The sequence below is a fragment of the Sparus aurata genome, chromosome 6, assembly GCF_900880675.1.
Source record: "Sparus aurata chromosome 6, fSpaAur1.1, whole genome shotgun sequence".
Classification (NCBI taxonomy): domain Eukaryota; kingdom Metazoa; phylum Chordata; class Actinopteri; order Spariformes; family Sparidae; genus Sparus; species Sparus aurata.
The window spans coordinates 29,379,503-29,403,316 of record NC_044192.1 but is presented as its reverse complement, the minus strand read 5'-3'; the positions used below and the strand labels follow the sequence as shown (position 1 = coordinate 29,403,316).

Genomic DNA, 23,814 nt, shown 5'->3' with positions numbered 1-23,814 from the left:
ACTGTATCACATCTAATTAGTACAGAAATGTATTGCTGAAAACATCCTCAGTGCTAAATAAACAATGAACAGGATCGTGGTTTAAACAGCACTGTCTAGTTCTACAGTTTTTTCAGCCTCTATTGCAGCTGAACAGTTGAAATATGTTCTGAGAGCATTTTAGGTGAGAAATAGACAGCATAGTAACATAATCTTGGTTTATACTTCATCAGCACTGCCGGGTTTTGACAATTTTATGGGAGTATGGTGGGACGCTCCTCGCTCCATCCGAGAGAGAGAGAGAGAAAGACAGAGAGAGAGAGAGAGAGAGAGCAGTGGTGCAAAAACTCAATTTAATGTGTTTTGCTGAATTCGAAATATATAGACATTCGTTTTTATGGTTACAAAAAAAAACAGTGTCTGTGCAAAGTCACTAACATTTACTAATGAGCACAAAAACAAAATACAGCTGAGGTTGATCTGAATGTCATCAGGTTTGCAGGCACTTGGTCATACACCAAAGGTCTGAACGAAGTGAAATTTCATTCTGTCATAACTCGAAGTAAAAAGTCAGAGAATCATAAAAGTCATTAGGACACACTGAAACTTTGAACATTGACTTGCTGGTGGCACTGGAGGAAAAACTGAGAGGATCCTGAGAGTCGTTAGAATTTATCTTCTAGTAACATTGAATGTTTTATGCCAAATTTCAGTGGGGACCGTCTGAATGGCGGCGGGCTAGGCTAACTGCTGGCAAATGTATTTAGTGTCAGGGATGCACGTCCAACAGCAAAGTATTTGGAAATGTCCGTGGCTATTGGTAGTTTGAGTAAACAACAATAGCTACAGTGTTTGAGGAGAAAAAGAAAAAAGCACTACTTACTGTACAAGATTGTCAAGGATTACAGTAGTGGAAGTAGCATGCAAGTTTGGTTGTATATCGACCAAATGCAAACTGCATTCCTCCTCTGTGATTGGTCCAGTCATGCTAAAGCTCACCCTGCAGAATACTGTCCACACACACATTTGCACTCTGTGTGGCGCACATGCTGCTCCATGCCCTCGGATCACATTTCCAATCCTCCACTGAGCACACAAACTCAGACACACACACACACACACACATATGTGAATATAGAGATAAACTAAAGGCATTTAGAAATGTAAGAAAATATGCAGGAGTCTACACAAACACACACACACATCTATAGGCAGATCGGAATAAAACACACACACACAGTTTAACACAAAGACAAAAATACACATGGATTATCACTCATTCACACACACACACGCACCCAAGCAGTCACACATATCCCAGTCACACATCCCCTCAGCGCGCAGTGTTCACAGCTGAGAAAACAGATTGGGTTTGTTTGTTTGTTGGGTCTCCTCTCCATGTTTGTTTGCTGTGCTTCAGCCAATGGAAAACTAGCATCTTGAGCATCATTAAATGGCTAAAGAGGGCTCTTTTGATTGGCTGTGTGTGTCTCCCCGGCGTGCATCTGTGCGCTTGTGTCAGTGTCCGTGTTAATATGCGTAAACATGTGTCTGAATCGGTGTTTGGATGCGTTGTGTGAACGCTCGGGCGGGCGCGTGTTTGGGGATGTTTTGATACGTCCTTGACAGGCAGGCACAAAAGCCGACATGATTAGTTGTGTTTCGGCGAAGGCAGGTGCCACCATTCAGTCTTTCATGTCGCCCCACAATGCATCACGACTTCCTGTAAATAGGCTGCCAGGCAGATCCTCCTCGACTGGGTTGCGGCAGACAAAATATTTTGCTGCCAGCGTGTCAGTTTTTAGCCAGAATGAGAGCCCTGCTCCTCTTACCAAAGCCAAGCAGTGATTGAATAACATTTCTGCAGAGGATATGAGTTTCGAGGCAATTGAATGAGAGTAATGTAAGTCACAGTGAACAGTGCCGCTTTGGTTCCAGGGCTATTACAAAGCTTTGCGTTATGTTAGATATCATTAGTGAGGATTGGTGGGGAGCAGAGGGTGTGTAACAGCAGCGGTGGAGATTAAGACATCCGACTGTAGATGATGATTGCTTTTGTCAGTCCTCCCTGTTCAAGCCCCCACACCCCCACACTGCCTCTTTGTGTTTTCATCTCTCATTTACTTGCACAAGGCTCAGTCACTCTGCTCCTCTCCCTCCCGTCTCATTCGCCTTTTCTCCCCGCGTCGCATTTTGTCTTCCTCTTTGCTCTCTCTTCTCCTCACACTGTGAATTGTCAAGGAACAGCTCATCAGTCAGAGACATCCATCCAAATGGCTGACTTTGTCAAACCAAGCTGAGACAAACACTCTCCGCGAACAAAGAGCAGTCACAGCTTGAGCGGCAACACCTCTCTGATATTTTTTAGGCCTCTGGCTGTGCTAACAACAAAATAGGTGTTGTTTGTGTGTCTGGAACATTTCACTACTTTGCCCCTGTCTGTGTTGTTGTGGTCCGTGCCAAGATACCAACAGGATACTCATGCCCCGTTGGCAGACAAGAAACAGAACATTTGCCAGTTCAATGAAGTTGCCAATTAACAAAGTCAAAGTTGTGCCGTGCGCTGAGTTTGTTCCGGTCCAGACGCTCTGCAGAGTTTTACATCAATCAAGCCAGCGGCCTGTTGTCGGTTCAGAAACATTTGGATTATTCATTTTAGCTCTCATTCAGCGCTGAGTGCTGATGATCCCATCTCTCTCTCTCTCTATCTCTCTCTCTCTCTCTCTGTCTCTACAGCTGCGAGCTCATGCAGTAGACATGAATGGCAACCAGGTGGAGAATCCCATCGATCTGTACATCTATGTCATCGACATGAATGACAACAGGCCCGAGTTTCAGAACCAGGTGTACAACGGCTCTGTGGCTGAAGGCTCCAAACCAGGTAAGAGTTACATCTACTCATAGGCATGGTAGCCTAATTCAGGTGATGCAGGTTCATTAAAAACGTCTTTATCAAGTACCCAGCAATGGTAAGATTTTAAAGGTCCCATATTATGAAAAACATGTTTTCTCTGGTTTCTACATATATAAACTGGTCCTCCCTGAGCCTACCAACTCCCAGAATGAGGAAAACAAAAGATTCAGATTCAGCTCCTGCCGTTACGTAATGAAAGGAGAGATGTTCATAGGCCCGCCTCCTCTGCGCGATGATAGGAGATGTCCGAGAGGGGGGTGTCCATCCCTGAGGTGAAGTTCGGTCTGTCCAGCGGTAAGCTAGCAGTGTTTCGCAACTTCATCGCTCAGAGCTAGACCCACAAATTACTCTGTTGTTGGTTCTAAAAATCAACATGTGCCTACAGAACAACAGAAGAGACAGTGGCAGCTATGCTTTCTGTTAGTTTGTAAGTGTGTGCTAACCACTTCACGTCGGACTGCTTCAGTAACGAGGGTCAGTACAAAGCTGGCTTTGCCTCTACACGGACCCTCGTAAAAGGATCACTCCCAACCATACTGGACCCAGCAACTGCACCCGAGCATCAGCTAAGTGTCAACACGTTTTGATAGTATGTACAGTTGCTTAAAAGTATGGTGAAGTCAGCTTGAAACTGGCTAACTAGTTAGCTCTTCCTCAGTCCGCTATGCTATGGCATTTGAAGTCAGTTTAACGTTAATAATATTACGAGGGAGTTTGGTTGTCACAGTAAAAAGTCTGGAAACATGTGCAGACTGGAGACAGAGATGATGCGAACAGTGTCCAAGAGTTTGGAGACTGTGTTGGAGACAAACACAGCTTTCGCTAGCTGTTAGCCATTAGCTACATGGTAGTAACTGTAACAATACGAACAAACTAACATTATTCAGACACACTAACCATTCTGAAACGTCCTGCTGCAGCCGCAGAGTCTGTATTTCTTCAGAAGCCTCTCCTTCTGGGTCCAATTCTGGGTCAAACTGGTTCGGTTGAACGACAGCATCTTGGCGAGCCATAGCAATACATATATATACATCCATTATAACATTAGCGCATGCTACCGCTAGCGTAAGCAGCATCCTCTCCCTGAGAGGGGCATGTAGCAGGCAAGGCAGGCGTTGACAGACTGAATTCATTAGCATTTAAAGGTGCAGGCACAGAAACAAGTTTTTATTGTTCAAAAATCAGTATAATATATAATCAATATTCACCTCAAACAAAGAAACTTTGTATTAACGTTACCTTAGAATGAGCCCTTATATCTACAGAGGGAGCGGATCCTCCTCCATGGAGTCTGCCATGTTTCTACTATCTACTCTTTTGACCTGGATATGGCTGGCGCCGCTCATCCTTGGTTCCATTTTTGCCCAGTAGTCACTTACAGTATTGTGGCAAGAAAAAACAGTTCTTTTAAATCTATACCCAGAAGAGACATACAAAAGCGCTGGCTCAAGAGAGGACCATTTGCTTTTTTCACGTTTTTAGCTGCCATCATAGGAGAAGGGGACATGAGGGGTATTCAGTTGGTTGCAATCTGTAGCCGCACTGCTAGATGCAACTGAATCCTACACATTAAAACCTTAAATACTGCCGGGCTTCTATTCTTTCTCCTCGATTTTCATTACAGTGAATCTCACCTAAGACACAAACCAACAGCAAACATAAAACTGTCATTTATTTCGCTGTTTCAGCAGCAGGAAGAGTTCAACATCACCGAGTTGTAGATCAAAAAAATTTATATTCCTGCACACACCAGAACAGATTGTCACTATTGTATTGTCTGTTACATTAAAAAAAAAATGAAGCGAACTACGCGTTTGGTATGCACTTAGTTGTTACATTACCTGTAGGTATCTGAACATACTGAAGGCCACATTATGGACTTTTCAGCTTCATAAATTGGTTATTGGTGTAATTACTTCAAAATTCTTTTCATTTGTATTTATGTGGGCTTATTTTTTAGACTTTTTTTTGATTTATTGTTTTGACAGTCAATTTGTCAAGCGAATAGAACTCAGCAAGGAAACACACAGCAAACTATTCACGCAGTACTTTAATAGTGTTCCTGCTGTTTTTATTTTACTAAAGTGAAAGTGAAAGCTGAATTGATTCCATGCTGTTGGACACTGTGAGTCTGGAAGAATCAAATCAATAATCACTGTGCTTTAGTGCAGTGGTTCCCAACTTTTTCGGTTTACAACCCTCTGAATGAGAAAGCGCCCAATTGTGACCCCCCATCACAGGTTGTAAATGACTGTGAGCAGTGGAAGCGGAGTGTTTTAATTGAAATATAGTTGCTTTTTCCTTCCTCTCCTGTTCTGGGTGTTCAGTACCCCCAGGTTTGCAACCACTGAATAGTTTGACTTTGGCACTTACTTGCATGGCTTCATGGCATGCAAGCTCAACAACAGAGGTCTCACTTAAAGAAGGAGCAAACAGGAAGTGCTGTCGCCTTTTGTTAGAGGATAAGGATGAAGCTCAAACTGCACTTTTTGTCCAGTTCTGATCGGTCATAATGAACGCCCCTAAAAAACAAGCCTTTTAATTGTAACAATTGAAACATCAATTTATTTATACTGGCACTTCTGTAGCTTCTGTACTGTCCTCTGCAGAAGATTATTAATGCGATAATCCCTTTAAAAATCTATTCGCTCTATAGCACAAACAATTGCAGGGAGAACACTAAAAATTACTGTCATGCACAACTTCTGATTGCTTAAAATATCCCGTTCACACCTTTAACATTTTCAACCATTTGAGTATTCTCTTTCCATCTCCAGAAAACATCAATGTGTGAAATGTGATGAATAACCTTGGACTCGTGTGGCCAACAGTTGGAGGTGTGGATCTGCCGTGACTCTTGAAGTTCTCGGTCGGTGCAGTCGGGGGCAAGCTCATGAGATATTTGTGTTACAGTATCTTGGCTGGATGCATCATTATCAGAGGCTGCAGAGCATGGAGAGATGTAGGCCTTCCCTCAGAATCAGGGAACAGAGTTGTGGTCAATGCGGAGCCGGAGACGAGAGCCGAATGCGCAAGTAGCTTTCATGTCTCGACTGGAAGAACTCTTGTTCTAACAATCAGACCCCGAGGACCCATGTTTGTCTTCACAGCGTTCAGATATTGTTCTGCTGCACAGTTTAATCTCGGGGGGATTTGTAAACAATATAGGAAAGCGTGTTGTGTTGTGTGTACGTGTGTGTATGGATGAGCAAGTGCGGGATTGCTGTGTGTGTGTATGTGTGTGTGTGTGTCTGTTTGAGAGTACTGGTTACTCCTCACTGGAGCATGGGTCCATATACGGATCTCCTAATTAGCGAGGGCAACCAGACATTCCTAAAGCTACTTTCTTCAGGGGGTTTTTTCACACTGATACTCTCGGCTTAGTCTTAAAATGAGAACACGCAACGACAAAAGTCTTTGAATTAAATTTTGTTTTGAACAGAATGCAGAAATGGGATACCAATTAACCATAAATAGGAAACACAATGTACAGTGTAATTGCTCTGCTCTTCATTAAGCGATCCCAACAAAGGTGTGTTTATGGCACCCATCGTTGCAGATGCTGAGAGTTTTGGTGTCAAAAAGCATATTGTGCGTGGAAGAGCAGCGCTGTCTGTCTTCCTCCGCTCAGACGTTCGTCTCTGAATAGATGAAAAAGTCGTGCTGGCCCTAATTGCCTGTTTAGTCGGAGAAAAAAAGAACGACTGCGATTCTTCTCCAGTGTAGGTTCAAGGAGACGTTTAATACTTTTCTGGCCCATTTGAGCCTTTAATACATCCTCGCTAATAATGGAGCCAGTTTAGACCTCAAGTGTCGCACAGTTCCGCCAAAGTTGGTTTTCATACACAGCAGCACTGAAAGATATGTATTTGAGGTCATGCAGATTCATTAATATCAACTTTGACTTTGACTAAAATCTTTTTGTGTGCACCTTGTTTTGCACACCAGAAACTGCATTTAACCACAAAACCTGAGGCAACACAGAATATTAAGATCGAATATAAGAGTTATCTGAATGAAAATAGAGAGGAATCCAAGCCACAGAATAAACTTATATCATCTCTTTCGGTCTTCACCTTCGCCTCACCCAAAGACCACCTCTGCTCGCTGACACTTTGTGACTATTCTGACCCTGAAGTAGAACTTCACCTCGCTCCTTCTTACCCTAAATACTTAGGGTAGTTCACATCACACATACGTCTGATACTTGAAGTGATTACCAAAAGAGCCACCGGATCAAATAGCTGCAGTGGGCACTCGGGCCGAGCTTTACAGATCGCGGAATTTGCATGTGGCTCGGATCATTCTGCGGCATGAGGATGACCGTGGAAATCCCTGTGGAGTTACTCCAGGTGACCCGCTCCTTCTCCATGCTGGAAACAGGTGGCGTGTTTAGAGCTGTCACAGCACCGCAGCTGGACGGTGCTGGAGCATCTCAGTTCTCTCCCAGTGCCGACAGCAGCTGTCAGATATCAAAGTATATTCCTATCAATCACTCGAGGTAACAGATATGACTACAGTGACAGTCACATGTGGAGGAGGTTTTTTAAAACCTTGTTTTAGCCACACCAAAATCAAGCTTTCAATCATATCATATTCTGCATGAAATTTCTCGCTTAACTCTTGATGCTGTCGAGACAAAGTAAGTGTATTTGCAACACTTCTTGGTGAGGAAATTCTCAGCAGCAGAGATCAAAACACCTTGAGGAAAAAAAAAGAAATCATCTGCATACAGCAATTTATAGAGCACCTGAGCTAAATTCCATTTCTTTAAACATTAAAAGACGAAAGAAAAGGAATTGAATTCAACTATTTTGTCAGAACAAGTGTGAAACTGTCGAAATGATCCACAACTCAAACATTGTAAATTATTTAATATAATGATTCCCTTGCAGCCAAATCACTGCTCATGCACCATTAGAAACTCAATTGAAAATGAATTCATCGGCACTAGAAAGATCAACCTTGATGCGTAGGATATGCGGGTTCAATTGCATTGGTCTCCACAACACCAATGAATAGACCTGTGCACAATGAGTAATCGCAGCAATAACAAGGCCTTACCGTGGGAAGTTGTCGTATTTCTCTCTCAATGCCAAGCAAAAGAGCCGTGTCTCCTAGAGATTGCGTTTCTATGCAACAGATTTGCAACTGTCAGTATGTTTAGAGGGAAATGTCATAAATCACAAGGGATGTCATTTTCTATCAAAGGTGCAATATATAAGCGCTGACCAGCTGTCAAATTCATACTCAAAACCAGCAGTGGAAGTATATCAGTAGAGTAACTGGTAACTGCAAGCCGTTAGCCGTGCAGCTTGTGGTTTGGACTGGGAGCTTGAAGTTGGTATTTATACTGCTAGCACAGAAGCGTTGGACCAAGGCCGGGGTTAGCTGGTTAGCATGCTAACTTCAGTCAATATCTGTGGAACACAATGCACCCGGCATAATGTCAAACCTGCTAGTTCCTCACATTCTTCTGATAATTTTAGTAAAACATTTTTACGTTCTCAACTAGAATCTTATATATTGCACCTTTCAACGTAATGAGGAAATGTTGTTAACGAATGCAGCAGACAGTATCAGTAAAATGTTCACTGACGACATTATTCAGCTTTTTATGGTTATGTCCAGCCACTGGCAGCACTGGGTTATAATTAGGGAAATATCATGTTATTTTTTTTACTACAGAACAGTTAATGTAGTGTTTCATTCCCTCACAGTAACGATGTCTCTGATCAAAAATCAAGTCACCAGAGCGTAATTATGAAAAACAATGTTGTGATACACAAAAATAACTTCTAGGACACAGGGTTGAAGCAAAAGGGTTGTAGATCTGCAGTAGTATCACATCCTGTATCTACAAACCCGGATATCAATGGTTCTCTGAAGCATTACAACACATCTCCACGTCTAGCGCTGCGTGAAAGCCATCAAAGAGGGAGACCCATAGGGAATCGCCCTTATCACGGCCACCAGATGTTATGTAGGGAGAGATCCGATCAGACCGTCAGCCGGGATCAGTTTGAAACGGCTCCATTTGTCACTTTCTGCCACCGGGGCCCCGCTGCTCAGCACCCGATGAACCCTCGGCTAATAGAATTTAATTTGTTCAGGTAATCAAACATAACAAAACAGTACATGACAAACCAAGCTATCTTGATTGCATTCAGCTCTTGTTAATGAGGAATCAATGTAATTACATTTGAAAAATATGAGGATGATCCTGGGAATCTTGCCAAACCTGCGTGCAGATAGCTTCTTTTGATTCTCCTCATTTGGTATCTTATAAAAATCACCAGTTGCCTCCAACTAAACACACATACACCCGTGAAATGATCAATATGAAATACATGACACACCTTTGCCTTTTCAAGGTCAGCAAAATGTTCGAATTTCTGTCAAATCTTCAAGACTGTGACATGACACAGTCCACGCATTGTGTTAAACGGCCTCAGATCAAGATCAACGTGGCGTGACTTCCTCAGAAAGCTCTTAAGTTCTGAAGCAGCAGTGTACAGAGAACATCTGCCCTGTGATGTCTCTGTCGTTCTCCCCCCCCCACTCTCCTTCTCCCTGACTCTGACAGCGAATTGTTCCCTTTTATGGACCGTCTTCCTCAAAAAGGCCGTCGGAAATGAGAGAGCAAGATCAAAACCAGCAGCTGAGTGCCTTCTCTCACAGTCAATTTGCCCTCCCAGGGGAGGGGACAGAGGAGCGTCTCTCACTCTCTCTCCTCTTTTTTTCTCTCTCCTGAAGAGTTTGCTAACAGTTGCTGCGAGATTTAAGAGACTTTCTCTCTCTGTCTTGCCCTGGGGGGGTAATTAAGGATTGGCACAGGAGGGTGAGAGGGATGCAGTGATGGAGGTGAGGTGGAGGAGCAAAACGATGTTTCGCTCAGTTTTGGTGGAAGACTTTGTACGCAGCTTTTTTCTCACTGTACTCTTTAATGTGTTAGTCATAGTGTCACATAGAAAATGCATCAGGGTCTCTTAATATGCTCATCTTTAAGCTCATACTTATATTTTGGGCGTATACTACAAAATGTTTACATGCTTACAAAAAACATTATTTTTCTCATACTGTCCATTGCTGCAGCACCTCTGTCCAGCCTCTGTCTGAACACTCCATTTAGGGGCCTGTCCCTTTAAGGCCCTTCTCCCAAAAAGACCAATTGGCTTTGATTGGTCAGCTTTCGCAGGCCTGAGCAAGACCCGCCCACCTCGTTTTCGCATCAGCTCTACCGGTGTTTTTGCCACCACAGCCATGCTAAGGGTGGTGATTGTACAGTTGTGAGATCCCAACTTCAGCAAAGTCATGACGGCTCGTTTAAAGGCACAGTTTTTGAACACAGACTTCAGTATTTCTCTGTGGGTTAAGCATTTTGATACTTTTACAGTTTTTTTTATAGCATCTAAACTTTTATAGTTATGTTTTACAGTCAGGAACACATGGGAATCTCACTATCTACAAAGAAAGGGGGCAGTGCTCTTCTTTCTTTAGAGGCCCAAAGTTGGATGATGTTTTTATCAAATGTTAAGTTGTCCTCAAGCCTCAATGTTTCTCAAAATAAATCATTTACATTCAGCCAGTGATTGTAACTTCTATGATGCCCATGAGCCTAAAAGTAGGCAAGAGGTGCATGGGGTTTGTTTTGAAATGATTGCACAGCTGCTTCATTTATATTTAAAGGTGTCCTTGATAATATTCAGACACTAAATGTCGCATTCTGTCTCCCTCCTCCCAAGGCATTGACATCACAGCACCGCTGTTGTTCCAATCATCTGCTCCCTCAAGTTGTTTCCAGTTTTGCATTAAGCTAACACTAGTGAACGTTAATGTTGCTCATGCTAGCTAGCTAACTTTAGGGCCTCTGAACTGTTGAACTTTGTTTTTTCCCACAAACGGGCAACTACAAAGAGTGTTGATGATGACGAAACACAGATCCCATGTGATACCAACGGTGTTATGCTATTGGCTGACAAAATCTTGTTCGAAGCTCAAACCAACTCTAAATTCTTAATCAATCAATTTGGAACCGACAAACATTTTGAAATTGATCATTCACAATCCTAATAATGTTTTTAAGGAAAATAGATTTTATTCTGCACCTTTCTACAAGCTATGTGGATGTGTTATTCAAAATATATATATTTGTCAACATAAAAATGTTATCAGCTGACCTTTAAACATGACAGGAGTTGACTCAGCCCGGTCTGACACAGGGATAACAGACTTCTCTCACTTTCAGATTCAGAATGTTTCCTTGAACTTTTCATGAATCATCAAGTCATATTGGCAAATTTAATCCTTAAAAGCACCCCGAGGACATCATCTCGAGGCACGTTCTAATATGTGCATACTCAACATGAGCCTAACTGAGCAGCGCAGAGCAGTAAAAGCTGTTTTATTGAAAACAGGCTTTAGATGATGGCCGATGGCAAGGGAGAGGGAATTCCAGAGCAGCTAAGACAAATGGAAGAGTGAGGCTGGCGTGAGCGGGGTAGAATGAGGGAGCGCGGCCAGCAGGGAATGGCTGGCTGGCTGGCTGGCTGGCTGGCAGTCTGGTGAGCGGCGAATGGTGATGCTGAGAAGCAGGGAGAATGTTGTAAGAGCACAGAAGTCAAACAAATACAGAAAGCAAGGAGTTGCGCCTGAAGTGTAGCTACCACTGCGGTGAGACAACAATCTGAGGGAGGGTGGGTGGAGAGCCGGGGTTTATATACTGCAGGATGATAAGCAGATGAGAGGCAGGGGTGTAGACCGGGCTGAGTGATTAGTGGATTGCTGCAAGGTGTTCACACTGAGCCTGGCCAGGAGGGAAACCACAGCCACAGCAGGGCACACAGACAAACATGACAGAGACAGACAGACAGACAGACAGACACGGGAGCACTGGAAACATGAAGTAGGGGAAAAACACAGGGAGAACACTAGGAGGCTGAGAGGGAACTGGCCGTGCGAGTAACAACGCATGCTAAGCGTTTTTAAAGGCTGATCGTGAACCAAACCATCATCTTACCCCTTAACCTAAAGTAGTAGTGGTTTGTTGTGTTAACCTGACCAAAGTGTGAGAGCACGAGACGCAAACTCGGTCTCCTTTGGGGTGGTCCTGTGGTCCTGTGCTTGACCCATTCATCCATCACAACGTGCTCCCTCTTTAGGCTCAGCTGCTGATTGATCAGATGTAATATCCGTCCACTCAGGAGACACTCCTTTTCTTTGAGTGATTTATTGCCATGCGTACAAAAAGAATGAGGACGTTTTACAGGTTGGACTCCATCGCGATGAAGTGATATTTGGGGAGTGGGTGAAACTGTGCGTAGAATAAGAACCCCACCGATGGGGTCTAGACACCGATGGTGGCGATGGAGGTAGAAAGACCCCGGAGATCTGATGACGGGGGAGATGATTCTGGATATGAAGAGTTAGGGGAGGGTCGCACGAATGCCCGAAATGACAGCTTAGCCATGATTGGCTGGTAGTGTTTACGGCAGAGTCTGGTTGCTTAAAATGAGAGGGAGTACATAAAATGCCCATGGTCAGGAGAATAGAGGGGAGAGGTGAATGAGCAGAGTTGGCCCTTCTGATTGAACTTACGCTGAGCTTCATCTGGACCTCTTCTTGACCAACCATGACAAACGCTTCTCAGGTTAAGTACTTCTCACTGTGACAAATAAACTGATCTTCAAGTGTAAACACAGTGGAGCGCCCCCTTTCAATATCAGACCAATGCTAGCACCGCTGCTCATCAGACGTACAAGGCCTTTTCATCGAGGAGCGATGTCCGTGTCCCCTTCATCACCTAAGATTCACTGGGTTTCAAGCTTTCCTTGGACCTCCCCTACCTCTTCACATGTAATTCCCCTTCCACTCTATCTACTGTACCACTCATTCATCCTCTATCTTGCCTCCTCTGATGAGAGTTTCTATCCTCTTATAGAGTTCACCCACTCTCACTCGCTGACTTCCCCTTGTACTTTTGCTTTTAGTGGTCTTTGTAAACCCTCTCGCCCCTATTCTCATCCTCACTTTTCTTTTTCTGCTTTGCAATTTCCTCCTCCGCTCCTCTATCCGCGCATCTATTTCCCCGTTGCCGCTATATCTGTCCATCTCCATCCATCTTCCTCTTTTTTCCCCATCTCCCCTCTAATTGGGAGGCAGATGTTGACTCTGGCTTACTAATGTTTAGGCAGCGGATAGACCTCAACGGTGATCTCGGATCACGTGCGCAAAATGGCCCACAATATGCGCGCTTGCCACCAGTTAAATTTTCAGCTCCAGCGATTTTGGCGGAAAAGCAATTAGGATTTGGAATTAGTGTTCAAATTAAAGAGGAATTAAACAGGCTCAGAGATTAACCCTTTCAGGCATGGCCACCCCTCCTCGGATGTGAAGGCACACCATCATCATATCACTGAATCCTCCTCATTGAAGTGAAAAGTAGCAGCGCTGACATGTGATTCAACACTCTCCCTCCCTAGGGGACCAGAATGGCTGATTATATATTGACGCCGTCCTCAGTGGAATGGCAGTAATTGTTTTTCTTCCTCCTGTCTTTTCTTTTCTTTTTCCACGCTGGACAAAGTGACAAATTCCTCTTTGAAACGTAATGACGTCTGAAATGGAATTTGAGGCCACAATTGTCCTACGATGATGCCATCTAGACCCAATTATGGGAATAGAGACACCTGTATGTGCCCAGACCCGTGAGAGACCGCAGGGTCCAGGATCCTCTCCTGCCTTGTCTGAGACATTTGCGGAGACATATTATGCTCCTTTTCGGGTTCATCATTTTTATTTTTTGGTCACTTTAAGAATAGGTTTATATGCTTTAGTGCTCACAGAACACATCGGTTTTCTCATACTGTCGATTGGATCGTTTTGCAACACACACCCGTGAAGGGGAGACAGGTGCGTGTTCCGGGTTTGCTGCAGTCGCGAGATAGTACCGCAGCCAGCGTGATGTACAGTAGCCTGGGCCCACTCAGCAGGTCCAGCTCAGCACAGCTCAGCTCAAGTTGCGCGGATCTTTTACATACACAAGAAACGATTAAACACTGATGGAAAGAGAAAAAACAAAAGGCATAATAGGTCTCCTTTAACCTTTCATGATTTGGAGGGTGGTGAAGCAAAACTTTCTCTTCTGATTGCTTTTGATGTAATAATTTAACATTGCTGATTCTTTACCTGCCCAGCATGGTACCTACCACCCAGCATCGCACCCACTGTGTTAACCAGAGGGTTACTGCAATAGCTGTTGAGCCACTATTTGATGCTTTCTCATCCAAGCATGTTAGTGCTTCAGCCATCTCTTCTCTGTGCCGTCCCCCCTCCCGTCTTTTTGTCTCTGCAGCAGCAGCAGCCTGTAAATGGCAGGCTGATGGAAAGTGACATTTTCACAGAACCCTGCGAGAGAGGAGAGGTGATCCCTCCTCTTTCCAGCACAAAGTGCTCCTAATTGCCTGGTCGCATTTGCGAGCATCAGCTGACAAACTCGTGCAAATCAATACTTCTGCTCGGAGAAGATGCAGGAACACGAGGCCTCTCACCCCCAGACGTGCTGCGAGGACACACACACACACACACACACGTATACAGATGCACACACGTACCTGTAAGCAGATGCAGACGTGCATGCACTCTTTACCCACACGCTCAGACACATGCACACACTCCCTCCACCTCAGCACCTCTGTGCTGTCTGCCTTAAATGGCAGTGTTTATCCGTGATTCTAAGACAAATAGGGAGAGAGCATCGGAGCATTAAGGGCAGCCACGGAGGCGCTGAAGGCTGAAATAATGGATGGTGGAAATGGCAGAAGACCCAGCGCTCCTCATTACTAAATGGACTCTGCAGAGGTGGAATCTTTGCCCCACTAGCTTTCTATATATAAAGGACAAAACAGCACAGCTTAAAATAGGATCTTATTTAACAGATTTCTTTGTGGGTTTTTTTGTTCTTGTTTTGTGCTCTGTCATAGCTCTCACTTCAGAAGTTGTTTGCAAAAGAGCAGAGAGTGTCACAGCAATTTGCAAAGTCTGATTGACTTGTTACCTCTTTTATACACGTGCTTGTCGTCCTCCGAGCCCTCTCTCTCCCCTTTGATATTTTCTACAAATTCATTACCAGTAATGGGCTTCCAAGAAACATTCATTATGCTGTATGTGTTTTCAAACCGAAAAAAAACGTGTGCGAAGGACCTTGAAAGGCACATCTTTGTCACATCGGTGTTTTAATGAATGTCGCCTGCTTGTTTTTTGCGTCTTGCTTTCTTTCCCAACGAGGCCTCCTCTGCTGCTGTCTGCACTGATGTACGTGATCTACCCCTCACGAATAAACTTTCTCTCCGCAGGCTCCTCTGTGATGCAGGTCACGGCCACCGACTCGGATGACTCCACCACAGCCAATGGCATGGTGCGCTACCGGATCCTCTCGCAGACGCCCCACAGCCCCATCCCCAACATGTTCACCATCAACAGCGAGACTGGAGACATAGTGACAGTGGCAGCCGGCCTGGACAGAGAGGTCAGTGTCAGCGGCGTGCAGTGTGTCCCTGCTACTTATGGCTTTTGTTCATGTGTGACCACCCAGCCATAAGATAAAGCTGTGCTGAAATTGACTTCATACGTTATTATAAAAACACAACATGCTCCATCCTACATCTTGTTACACTACTGAGGGAGGTCACCCAGGGTCGACTTTTGTTAATCCCAAGCTGCAACTGTACGTCGTTATTTTCTTGGTCCCTAGCATTTTGGTTGATGCATCCAGGGCTTAAAGAAGGCCAGAGCTAGCCAAAGTAGAGCTTGTAACTATCTTTTGCTGAAAGAGGACGTTTGGTCTTATTGGACAGGTAACAATGTAGAGGCAAACAAGAAATGATGGGCGGGAGAAAGGGGTAGCCAATGCAACAAAGAGGCTGCGAGAAGACATTTTACCTTTGGGCATAGCAAGGCTACAGTAGCTGTGTCCCCTCGTCTTTATGCTGAGATAAGATAATGTGACGGCCATGCCTCTGGTGCTGTTGGGCTGTTTGTTGATATTCTTTATGTTGCAGATGCCCAGCAGGAGGGGTTCGGGCGTCGTTAGGTGCTGGGAACACCTGGGCCCGGTGTTCCCAGTACTATAAGAACACACCGCACTAGGCTCTGCGAGAGAGAGGGAGGACAAGGGAGAAATCCTGCTCTCTGCTCTCCATGCTCTGTATTGTTTTGTTTTCACATTGATAAATGGGTTTTTTGAGTTAGTTTCAATAAATTATGATTTACTTGCTTTAACTTCTAGTGTTGTCTCCTATTATTTGTCATGGTTTTGAGCCGGCCGTGACAAATTGGGGGCTCGTCGAAGTTTTGGTTAGGTGTTTTCTTTGTGAACATTTAATCACCTGTTCTCTTTTGTGTTGAAGGCCTTCAGGTGCACTTGATTGCTGGGGTTTCTCAGGCAGTGTTGCAGGGCTTGAGAGTTAACACCTGGGTGAGTGATTGGCCTTTGTCTCTTTGAACATGCAGAAGAGCATGATGTGAGTTGGATTTGGAGACCCGTTTGTCCAAAGGAGGGTGAGTACTGACATGCTGGTGTGTAATTTTGTTGGAGCTAAAGCTGATTTCCCCTGGTAGGCATAGCAGCATTGTTCCTTTGAGCTTTGCTGAATTTGTTGTTTTTTTTGTAGTGTTGGGGTGAACGCGGTTAGAGACTTTGTCTCGGGAGCATGTCCATGGCTGTGGGGGGGTTGCCAGATTCTGGTCGCTTCTTCTGGTCAGTGGTCTTAAGTGCATAAATACCCGCTGCAATTAACCACATGAAGACTAGGGATGAGTTACTTTAGTTTTGGTTAGGCAGATAGAGGGGACACTCCTGTTTGCTTTTTGTTACAACCAGTGTGTTGCTTGTTCTCCTTTGGGGCTAAAATGGCTCTAGTTGAAGGTTTTTTTGAGACTCCATCAGAGGGTTTTTTGGATGGCTGCACAAAAGAGCAATTATTAAAAATTGCAGACCATTACAAGGTTGAAATCAGTGACAAAAGACTCAAGGATACAGTTAAGTCAATTTTAAAGGCTAACTTGTATGAAATGGAGATTTTGCCTGATAAAATAGGAGATGTTGCTGAGACTGCTGGTTCGTCTTCAGAGATGGCTCAGAGTACTGCTTTGTCCTTTGAACAGCAGAAGGAGCTGCTGCTGTTACAAATGGAGCATGAGAGGTTAAAGCATAAAGTGGAAGTTGAGAAGTCAGAGAAAAGGAGGTCTGAGGTTGACCAAGAATTGGCTTTGGAGAAATTGAGGTGTGATGCTGCCACAGAGCAAGCCAGGATCAAGTTGGAACATGAGAAGTTAAGTTTGTTCAGAGAGGGTAAGTTGAACATGGAAGCTGGTCAAGGGCTAGCTGAAGATGTTTCTTCAGGTGTTCGCTCCTCTTATCCACATTTTGATCTGGTTGGTAACCTGCGTCTTGTTCCAAAGTTCAATGAAAGGGATCCTGAGACATTTTTTTCTTTGTTTGAAAGAGTGGCTGATGCTAGGGGCTGGCCTGATGTTAATCGCACAACCATGTTGCAGTGTGTGTTGACTGGGAAGGCACAGGAGGCATACTCGGCTTTGTCTGTGACTAACAGTTTGTGCTATGATTCAGTAAAAGCTGCTGTTCTTAAAGCCTATGAGATGGTTCCTGAGGCTTATCGCCAGCGATTTAGGAAGGGTAAAAAGGAGGATAAACAGTCCTACCTGGAGTTTTCACGTGATATAGTGAATGCTTTTAATCGCTGGAAAACGGCCTCTGGAGTTAAAACATTTGAAGATTTGTGTGATCTTTTGCTTTTGGAACAATTCAAAAATGCTGTTCCTAACCGAATTGCCACATATGTAACAGAACAACAGGTGAAAACAGTTGGTGAGGCAGCTGCATTAGCAGATCAATATGATTTGACACACAACAGTGGTTGGGGAAGTGCGCGTGGTGCTGGTGGCTTTAGGGATAGTGCTACTGGTCAGGTTTTGTTTTCTGCAGGAGCAGCCAAGCCTGAGGTAGGGGCAAGGATGTCTGGTTGGAATGACATGGAAAAGGTATGTCACTTCTGTCATAAAAAAGGGCATGTGAAAGCAGACTGCTATGCTCTACAGAAAAGAAACAAGCAAATGAGTGTGAAGCCCGCTGCATTTGCTGCTTCAGCGATGTGTGTTTCAGACATGCCTGACGTACATAAGGAGGTTCCTGTTGATGTCGCTTATTTGCCTTTTGTATCAAGCGGATATGTTTCCCTGTCTGGATCCAGTGAGAAGGTCCCTGTTACAATTCTAAGAGACACTGGTGCATTGGATTCATTCATCCTGGCGTCTGTTCTCCCTTTTTCAGGGGAGACTGATACTGGAGATTCAGTGTTAGTTCTGGGAATGGGATTGGTTGTTTTGTCTGCTCCACTTCACAGACTCAATCTTTTTTCAGACTTAGTGCAGGGGGAGGTGACCATTGGGGTGCGCCCGGCTTTGCCAGTGAAGGGAGTCCATATCATTCTTGGGAATGGGCTGGCTGGTGGACGTGTGTGGCCTAATGTTCCTCCACTTCCGGTGGTTAATCCAGTATCTACTAGTGATGGTCCAGATGAATGTGAGCGCACGTTTCCAGACGTATTTCCAGCATGTGTAGTGACACGTGCTGGTGCTCGTGCTGGTGGTGATTCTGACAAAGTAAGTGTGATGGAGGCACCATGTATGAACTTGTCTGACTTTCCATTGTCTGTTTCGCGTGCAGAGTTGGTGGCAGAGCAGCAGTCAGATCCTTCCATTAGGGAGCGGTGGGAGGTCGCAGGCACTGTGGCAGACGTGAAGGACAGAGCACATGGCTATTTCCTGGAAAAGGGTGTGCTGGTGAGGAAATGGGTGCCTTGTAATGAGGTTGGTGTGGGACACCCACTTTTTCAGGTTGTGGTGCCAGCCAAGTTCCGTAAATTAGTTCTGCAGGTATCCCATGACCAATCAGGGCACCAGGGAGTCAGGAAGACATATGACCGCATTTTACGGTACTTCTTTTGGCCTCGGCTAAAGAAAGATGTGTCGGAGTACATCAAATCTTGCCACACATGTCAAATAACTGGCAAACCAAACCAGGTTATCAAGCCTGCCCCACTGCACCCAATACCTGCCATTGGTGAGCCTTTTGAGCACATTATTATTGACTGTGTTGGTCCTCTGCCTCCTTCTAGGTCTGGAGCTAAATATCTGCTTACTGTCATGTGTCAAGCCACCAGATATCCAGCTGCATATCCCCTACGATCAATCACGACCAGGTCGGTGGTTAAAGCACTTTCGCAATTTATTTCCATCTTTGGCATCCCCAGGGTTGTCCAAAGTGATCAAGGGTCAAACTTTTCTTCCCATCTGTTTGCTCAAGTGTTAAAACAACTTCGAGTGCAGCACTCTCAGTCATCAGCGTATCACGCACAAAGCCAGGGGGCGCTGGAGCGTTTCCATCAGACGCTGAAGTCACTGCTGCGTGCCTTTTGCACTGAGTTGGGCAAGGATTGGGAGGAAGGCTTGCCGTGGTTGATGTTGGCAGCCAGGGAGGTAACCCAGGAGAGTACCGGGTTTAGTCCCAATGACTTGGTGTTTGCACACTCTGTTCGTGGTCCTTTGGCAGTGTTGCGAGACAATTTCAAGAATAGTGATCCTCCACAAAACATGATTAACTATGTGAACGGGTTTAGGCATAGGTTGTATGTTTCATGGGAACTGGCAAGAGAGAAACTGGCTAAAGCTCAAGGGAAGATGAAGCATATTTATGATCAACGGGCTGAGCGGCGCCAATTCAGTCCTGGCGATCAAGTGCTGGCACTTCTGCCGATTGTTGGTTCACCATTTCAGGCCAGGTTCACAGGTCCTCACACAGTGCTGAAGCAGATCTCAGAGGAGAACTATCTGATCTCTACTCCAAAGCGCAGGAAGAAGTCACAGCTTTGTCATGTTAATTTGCTGAAGCCCTACTACTCGCGTGTCATTGAGCCAGGATTGGTAAATGTGAGTAGTTGTGAGCATGTTCAGTCAGCAGCTTTTGCAAACACAATGGTGTACTCCTCGTCTCCGTCCGTGGCAGGGACAGAGATGGAAGAGACTCAGAGTTTTGGTCAGGGGTTATTGTGTGGTCGACTAAGGAACACTGAGACGCTTAGCAACTTGGACAATTTGTTAGGCCATTTGCATGAGTCAAAGCGTGTAGAGTTGACTGAACTAATTGGCAGGTTTCCAAGTTTGTTTGGTGATACACCTTCGCAGACTCATCTTTTAGAGCATGACATAGAGGTGGGGGAGGCAAAACCAATCAAGCAGCGTTTTTATCGTGTATCTGCGGATAAACGCAAGTATTTAGATGCAGAGATTAAGTACATGCTTGAAAACAATATTGCTGAACCATCATCTTCTAGCTGGGCTTCCCCATGTCTGCTTGTTCCAAAGTCTGATAACACCCTCAGGTTTTGCTCTGATTTTCGGAAGGTCAACAATGTCACCAAGCCGGACGCGTTTCCACTTCCAAGGATGGATGATTGCATCGATGAGGTTGGGTCTGCAAAGTTTGTGAGTAGATTCGACCTTCTGAAAGGCTATTGGCAGGTGCCGTTGTCTAAAAGAGCGCAGGAAATTTCTGCTTTTGTCACTGCATCTGGCCTGTATTCGTATAAGGTGATGCCTTTTGGCCTTCGGAATGCTCCAGCTACGTTCCAGCGTTTAATGAACATGGTGGTTGGTGATTTGGACAACTGTGCGGTCTATCTAGACGATGTGGTTGTTTACAGTGACAGCTGGAGCAGTCATGTCCTGCACATTCGCCAGTTATTTGAACGTTTGGCTGCGGCCCGCCTGACAGTTAATCTAGCAAAATGCGAATTTGCTCATGCAACCGTAACATACCTCGGCCATGTTGTGGGACAGGGCCAGGTTAGACCAGTGCAGGCAAAGGTGTTGGCTGTGGAGCAATTTCCCACACCAACAACAAAAAAGGAGCTAATGCGGTTCTTAGGAATGGTAGGGTATTACCGCAGGTTTTGTAAGAATTTTTCTTCTGTGGTTGCCCCCCTCACTGATTTGTTAAAGACCAGTGTCAAATATGTGTGGTCTCCTATCTGTCAGCAGGCTTTCCAGAACGTAAAGGCCCTTCTGTGTAGTGCTCCGGTGCTAGCCGCCCCCAGAGTTGACAAGCCATTCAAGCTGCAGGTGGATGCCAGTCATGTTGGGGCAGGTGCAGTACTTATGCAGTCTGATGGCCAGGGGATGGATAGGCCTGTAAGTTTCTTTTCTAAGAAATTTAACAAGCACCAATTGAACTACTCGGTCATCGAAAAGGAGACGTTGGCTTTAGTCTGGGCCTTGAGTCACTTTGGAGTGTATGTTGGCTCAGGAATGCCAGTTGTTGTCTTTACTGACCATAATCCATTGATTTTTTTGAACTCTCTGAAGTGTCCAAATCAGAGGTTAATCAGATGGTCTCTTATGTTGCAGTCATATTGTTTGGACATACATCACATTAAGGGGTCGGAGAATCTGGTGGCGGACGCGCTGTCACGTGCCCCTGTGATGTAAAGCAGCCTGTGTTGTGTTAACTTCTCATCCCTTATGCAGCGTACTAACAGGATCCTGATGCTGAGGTTGATGAGGAGTGCTGTGTGCAGGTTGTATTCTTGTATTTATTTATTTGAGTGGATTGTCGTGGTTCCAAAAGGCACCCCGTTTTTAAGAGGGGGGGTGTGACGGCCATGCCTCTGGTGCTGTTGGGCTGTTTGTTGATATTCTTTATGTTGCAGATGCCCAGCAGGAGGGGTTCGGGCGTCGTTAGGTGCTGGGAACACCTGGGCCCGGTGTTCCCAGTACTATAAGAACACACCGCACTAGGCTCTGCGAGAGAGAGGGAGGACAAGGGAGAAATCCTGCTCTCTGCTCTCCATGCTCTGTATTGTTTTGTTTTCACATTGATAAATGGGTTTTTTGAGTTAGTTTCAATAAATTATGATTTACTTGCTTTAACTTCTAGTGTTGTCTCCTATTATTTGTCATGGTTTTGAGCCGGCCGTGACAATAACTTAATAGTTAATACTGAATGGACAGAAATAAGACTGGTATCAGTCTTCACATCTAAGGCCCAATCCCAATACACCTCTTGCCCCTACCCCTCTATTTTGGACAATATCCTGCCCAGGGAGTAGGGTGTCCAGATTCTTGTTCGGATAGAAGGGTAGGGTGAGATTTAACAGAGGGATATGAGAACTCTGTGCCATTTCAGTTTATTATTTCCTTTTCTTTAGAGTAGAAGAAAACAACGGCTATTAGCTCGCTGATGTCTCAGCAGCTAACTAGCCAGCTAGCTCACGTTACATCGTTATTGCTGAGTCTTGCACAACAATCACAAATGTTGAGGTATTTCTGTGTTGCATTCGCCCCGTTTGATGGCATATGGCACCTGAAATGTTTAGACCAGAAGTGAAGTTGCTGCATGCTTATACAGCATTGTTAGTGGCCAGGTAATGACACAGTGCTCTTCTTTATTTGATTACTTGATTGAAAGAGTGAAGTTTGAGCGTCCATGCTTTTCTTTGTCCATCAGATATACAGGAAATGGCATTTTGATAATACCAGGATTACTACAGTAACGCAAGAGAACATAGGGGTTGAGTTCAGATTTAAAATGGGATTAAGCCAAACTCTCAGCAGGGGGCCGAATAAGCATATTTCCTAAAATGTCAAACTATTGCTTTAACAACGCAGCCACTCCTCTGCTCCCCCTGCCTCACCCACTCACAGAGGAACTTGAAAACAAAGCAGCCTTTCCATTCAGTCATTCATTTTTTCACATAGCCCATCTTCTGAAGAAACCCCCCCCCCCCCCCCCCCACACACACACACACACACACACACACACCCCCACATCATGCACACACACATGAAACACAGCTGTAGTGCTTCACAGCAGGTAGTGTCTCCATGGGCACAGCAGTTTAGCTGCAATACCAGCTTGTTACTGTAATACATGCTTTCCAAATCTGCGTTTAATGTTGGTTTTTGTCTTTCATCGGGCCTGTCTGTCATTTGAACCAAAACTATCATATTGAGTTAATTACAGATCCCAAATTACAGTAAGTCTTTGCCAAGATAATGAACTGAAATTCTTGTTGCTCGCAGCCAGAATCTAACAGAATTACATAAATCTGTTTATTTAACATCCTTTCACCATCAGCTTGATCCAGCAAAGTACACGCCGTATATATTGTACAGTTTTCCCGAACTACGGTCCGAATAAAACAACAGCACAAAAATACATATCCTGCAAATTCCAGGGCTCGCTGCGCCCTAAATCACAATTTCATCCCTAGATGTACTGTAACCAAACCCTCAAAAAAATGCAATTAATTTCACAAGAAAGAGCCAAATCAGTTCATTCATTCCAGTCATTTACTTCTTTTCTAGGTGTGTATGAATAGAAACAAATTGCTGATGTCTAATGTATGTGTGTGTCCTGCAGGGCAGATATAATGGCCAATCCAGCACCTCTCCGCTGACGAGCACGTGCGTGCATTCGTCCGTTTCTTGCTGTGGTTGTTTGCCAACCCACACACCGGCACCACAACACACATTTTCCCTGCTCCATCTTCCATCTTATTCTACTAATGAGAGAGGTCACGCGGGGTCGACTATTGTTTACCCTAAGCGGTGTCACGTGACTGCGGGCAATGGTGTTTGTTTGTTTGGTCATATTGCAGCCTTTGTTTCTTTCTCTCTCTCACACACTCTCACACACACACACACAAACGTTCCTTTATCTCTCTGCGATGCAAGATAAAAAAAAAAACTGGCAAAACCAGGAAACATTCAAATTCATATGCCGCCATTATGAGGATAATCGCATCCTCGTAACTTAGTTGGCTGATTTTACAACCAGCATTAAA

At 44.7% G+C, this 23,814-nt stretch overlaps 2 protein-coding genes across 3 annotated transcripts in view; both read left to right on the top strand.

Moving 5' to 3' along the window:
- The window catches only part of cdh4 (cadherin 4, type 1, R-cadherin (retinal)), a 239,700-nt gene that overhangs the window by 180,220 nt on the left and 35,666 nt on the right, over positions 1-23,814 (top strand). For both annotated transcript variants that reach the window (XM_030421043.1, XM_030421042.1), the window contains exons 7-8: positions 2,716-2,860; positions 15,247-15,419. In XM_030421043.1, coding sequence (XP_030276903.1) covers positions 2,716-2,860; positions 15,247-15,419 — 318 coding nt within the window. The remainder of the gene's footprint in view (positions 1-2,715; positions 2,861-15,246; positions 15,420-23,814) is intronic.
- On the top strand, positions 17,445-21,937 carry LOC115583846 (uncharacterized). Its single transcript, XM_030421044.1, has 2 exons — positions 17,445-19,173; positions 21,011-21,937. The coding sequence occupies exons 1-2, from the start codon at positions 17,552-17,554 to the stop codon at positions 21,024-21,026; spliced, it is 1,638 nt and encodes a 545-aa protein (XP_030276904.1). The 5' UTR covers positions 17,445-17,551; the 3' UTR covers positions 21,027-21,937.